Genomic DNA, 5,110 nt, shown 5'->3' on the forward strand with positions numbered 1-5,110 from the left:
GCAATGGTGCGATCTCAGCTCACCGCAACCTCCGCCTCCTGGGTTCAAGCAATTCTCCTGCCTTAGCCTCCCGAGTAGCTGGGATTACAGGCATGCGCCACCATGCCCAGCTAATTTTTGTATTTTTAGTAGAGACGGGGTTTCACCATGTTGACCAGATGGTCTTGATCTCTTGACCTCGCGATCCACCTGACTCGGCCTCCCAAAGTGCTGGGATTATAGGCGTGAGCCACTGCGCCCGGCCGGGCTTTTTTATTTTTAATGAAAGTGGTCAGAGAGTCAACTGTCTGCCTATTCATGACAAATAAAAATATTAACTGTCAAGAATAAAAAGCCCCAAATGACTACGTCTTACATACTAAAGTTTTTGGAAGTTATTTTATTTGTAAGTTATTTCGTTTAACATGTAAAGTCCAAACATGTTAACTTCAGTATCACAAAAGTGAAGAGTAAGGAGAGGCTAGAGATTACTCGGTCTCTAATTATAATAGTTCTTATTACTCCTTTGCATAGTAACTTTTAATGACTGAACGATTCAATGTGTTAACCATTTTGGTTTTTTCATTACACAACCAAATCAGAAAGGTTATTACCCCATCTACAAGTGTTAAAAAATGAAGTTGAAAGAGTTTAACAGCTTATGGCAGGGCTGGAATCCAAAACCAAGTGTAACTTCTGACATGTTTATCCTCTTTTGTCATATGTTGCCTCCCACGAGAGAAATGGGCAAATTTCTACCTTCTTTACAGAGACGGAGTGAGAATCCAAAGAGATCACATACGTAAAACATAAAGTACTATTATATAAAGACTCTGGGTTAAACTCCAGAGAATAGGCCACGGTGGCATTAGCGAGCAGGTTAGCATAATGTTATCTTAGGCTAGACTGCTTGTTTCAACTTTCTTTTACATTCATTGCAATGATGGGAAGTCCTGGGTTCACAGGTTACTCATCACAGCCTAAACGTCAGCAAGATGCAGACAAATTCTTCTCTCATTGGTAAGGGGTAGTGACATTAATGTTAAGACTGTATCACATGGGAGCTCTGCCATCCTGCCTTTATATACTGCATTAATCCCACTTCAGAATTCCCGCTGGCCTAACCTTTGCAAAAGCAAATCTAATATAAGGAATAAGACAATCATTGTCACACTGCCCTAATTTTTTTCTTTTCTGCTATAAAGGATCATTCTGGAAAAAGACGAATCCTTTGCCCTTAAAATGGCTTTTATTAAATACTTGAAAACAACTGTGGTTTGCCTCCCACAAACCTATTAAGTTCTAGCTCAGGTCTTTGTAATGCTCTTCATGAGAAAGTATATACTGATAACTACTATGACCAACTGATAAGAGTTACCAATTGATCTGATGACTCTCTTGAAACGATGGAGCACCCACCTGCACAATTCCAGTATTCCAGAGGTAATATGTTCTGTTCTACAGAACAGAACAAGACAACTATCTTCTCCTGTCTTCTGCAGCCCTTCACTTCTATTAAGGCTTTTTTTGGGGGTCCCTTCTCAACCTTATCCCATTTTCAAAGTCTCATAATCTGGACATCATAGAAAATGGATGACTTTAAAAGACCGATTCAAAATTGCAAAACAGTAGTAATTAAATTGTACTAATTAATGAATTGGTGTTAACTGAAAGGAAGCCTTAACTGCCTTTTATTTTAACTCTTTCCTTTCAGGTATGCCTTGCTTAGCTAAAGTCATTAACTTTCTTTTCAGGTCGTTTCTTCAACAGGGAACAATTTGTTGTGGTTAGTAGGCTAACTCTAAGCTCTTCACCTGCAAGGTCAGTCAGTGCCTTATTGGAGAATCTCCAAGACCTACTATAGGCCTTTTAAAGAAATTAAAGTTCTGTGGCCTATTTTACAAAAATGGCAAGTATTTATTTAACTAAAGTTTAGTTGCAGAGGAAATCTATGATGAAAGATGTTACCATTCACCAGAAAACCTGCATCACGGAGTAAAGGACACACTGTCTAATGTGATATACATATAGAGTTAACCAAATGCTCATGTTCTCCAATCACATGTGTGGAACAGGTTGATATAGTTACTTAAGCACAGGAAATGAAAAGAGCAGACTACTAAAACAATATAGCCTCAGGTAAAATGCATTTTATAAACTTAAAACCCAACAGAAATAATTTAGACAAAATCTTGCCTCCCTACAAGGTGACTTAAATTGTCTTTTTCAAGACAAGTAACTTTTTATGAAACCATTGTTACTACTTTCCAGAAGGACACTACTGTACCTTACAGACTAAAGTCACTTACCACTTGGCATGTATTCCCACCACCGCCCTGCACAGAGATCCACAACTCTCACAACTCGCAGATAAAGGGTCACTGCTTCCTTAAGCTTCCGGGAAAGACATTCCATACACATGATATCCTGCAGAGGGAGGTACCTTTGTGAGAGAAAGAAACTCATATTTATCAAGTGTTTAAGTATTTCCTCTATCAATAAATTATTTTTTTCCTTCTTCCAATCTCCGACAACTCAAAAGAAATACGATCTTAAGACAGAGATTTAAAGCTAACATGCATAAGGTCACATAGCTTTTCACTAAAAAGAAAAGTCAGCAAATGCTCCAGTATCCAAGTAAAGTACTGAGCTCCCTCCACAGGTCATTTGATAAAACCTGCCTTTCTTTAGAGTTTCATGAACAAAGAAAATCTAAAAACCAAAAAAACAAAGAAAAGAAGAAAATCTCAGTGCTTTTCAAGATGTGATGAGAAAGGATCCTGAGAAAAATCACAGAGAATTACTTAATTTGAACATGGGAAATATTATTTCATATCTTTTACGGAATCTACTTCCTGTAGGGACATTTTGCTCCCTCTCAACCCCACCCTCCTGCTTCTGCAAACTGTATTATCTTCTCCATCAACAAATATGTATACTAGTTACATAGTATACAATTTATTTTCCCAGATTTTTTTTTTTTAACCTTTAAGGTCACACCAATAAAAGTATTGCGTAAGTATTAAGACACCTCATATGAATTACAACTTCCTGTTTCCAATCCTCTTATTTTTTCCTGAAACTTTTGATTAACCCTGACTTTTGTTCTGTTATATATTCTGAAAGGTCTATTTTTCTCTCTTAAGACCCCTCCAAACACACCTAGATTAATTAAATTTTTTGAAAAGTTAAAGATACCTTTTACTGAACCCGTATTGTCTCACACTCTACTATATTCATTGTTTCATAACAACCTTAAAAGGTAACTAGCTGGTTCCTGTTTGCCACAGAATCCTCTACCAGTCCTTTATCTCCTCGTCTCTGACTTGCTGTGTTCCGTACCCCTCTCTGGCTAACGGTTAACCTTGGTCAATGAGAGGCACCAGCTGGAGGGCTTCAGGTGGTAATGCTGCCTTTCTGCTGCTGCTAATCCCCTAGCTGAATTCTCCATCAGCCCTTACCTACTCCCTAAACTCCACCTACATCTCTGTAACTAGTCCCTTCATTAAATTATCTTCAAATTCCGGGTAAGTGTATTTTCTGTTATCTGCTGGCACTTCACTGATGTAGTAATACTATTATTACCCCATTTTACAAGTGCTGCAAAATGTCACATGGCTGGGTAAGACCGAGAAACGGTCAGAAATGACAACACAGTTTTGTCTGACACTAACTCTTAACGACACTAATTCTAAAAGAAAAGTCCACATATGCCTGTTGAATATTTCTCTGATCCATTTTTTTCTACCTCTTGTTTTTCTTCTTAACCCCTTTAAAATGATTTAAATAAAGAAAATCAAATCAAATCTTCTATAAAATAAAGCATTACTGCTAGCCATAACTTAATTTAGTGTCTCTAACTTAGACATAAGTAGAATAATTTTCAGAAATAGGACAACACATTTTATAAACAATGAAAAATACTAAATTTGCTTTCGAATAACTTTTGCCACTGTAATTTTTTTTCCTAAATATTGTTATCTAACCTATTTGCCTAGGTTAAAATTGTATTCCCTTTAAATGCAAACAGATCAATAATCACAAAATCAAGGTTATTTTACATCATATTTTCCCTAAGAAGCAGTATTTTTCTTCATAGTTATATAGTCAAAGGACTAGAGTTCAAAAGACAGATCAAAAACAACACTTTAGAAAAGGCAGCATTGCAGGGACAGCAAGATTAGGTTTCTTTTAAGCAAGGCCACAGTTTTTCTTGTTTTATGAAGACATGCTAAGTAGTTACTCCCCCACCACAATGAGTCTTCAAATCAAAATTTTAGAAGGCTAAAAATGAAACAAAATTTAGTGTGTCTTTAGAATACACACATTATCAAGCTCAAGAACTCAGTTCATGGTTCTTTCTACATTCTGTCAAACGCTCTATGTTTTCTTCATTGTAACTAGCATTATATCTTCCTTCTCTACTTAATTCAATGCCTTTCATTTGAATATTCTGTTTGAACTCCAAAATGTTATCTGACCTATTTTCAATTTTGAATATAGTCCAATGGCCAAGTGGTGACTTACGCATGTAAATCCAGCACTTTGGGGGCCAAAACGGGAGGACAGCTTGAGGCCAGAAGTTAAGACCAATCTAGGCAAGAAACGAAGATCCTGCCTCTACCCCCCACCACCAAAAAAAAAAAAAAAATTAGCCAAGCATGTTGGTGTGTGCCCCTATGGCAAGAGGATTCTTAAGCTCAGGAGTTCCAGGCTGCAGTGAGCCATGATCATACCCTGCACTCCAGCCAGAGTGAGACTCTGTGTCAAAAAATATATATTATATATGGTCCAGTTTTATTTTTCCACAATACATCCTAGCATTATCCAACTTTATCCCTAGAAGTAATTTTACCTATGCTTTCTTACAGAATTTTAAAGCCTTTATTGTTTAATTCATTGATCCATTTTGAATTTAGCTGAAAGACATGAGATAAAAATGTGCTTTTATTTTTTTTCTCCAAATGGTTTGCAGACTGAGACATCATTGCTAAATAGTCCACCCAGCTTTCCTCACTGATGTGACTACATACAACCTTGTTACAAACTAGATCTCCACATGTATTTAAATTCAACCTATGTTTATCTCTTCTCCAAAACATAATTTAGAATGTATCTGAACATCTGGTAG

The 5,110-nt window shown here is 36.7% G+C and overlaps 1 protein-coding gene across 6 annotated transcripts in view; it reads right to left on the minus strand.

Moving 5' to 3' along the window:
* Positions 1-5,110, minus strand: part of FBXO38 (F-box protein 38) — a 53,835-nt gene that overhangs the window by 36,500 nt on the left and 12,225 nt on the right. For all 6 annotated transcript variants that reach the window (XM_017531359.2, XM_017531355.2, XM_017531358.2 and 3 more), the window contains exon 3: positions 2,289-2,422. In XM_017531359.2, the coding sequence (XP_017386848.1) occupies positions 2,289-2,422 (134 nt within the window). The remainder of the gene's footprint in view (positions 1-2,288; positions 2,423-5,110) is intronic.

This window comes from Cebus imitator, unplaced genomic scaffold, assembly GCF_001604975.1.
Source record: "Cebus imitator isolate Cc_AM_T3 unplaced genomic scaffold, Cebus_imitator-1.0 Scaffold71, whole genome shotgun sequence".
Taxonomy (NCBI): domain Eukaryota; kingdom Metazoa; phylum Chordata; class Mammalia; order Primates; family Cebidae; genus Cebus; species Cebus imitator.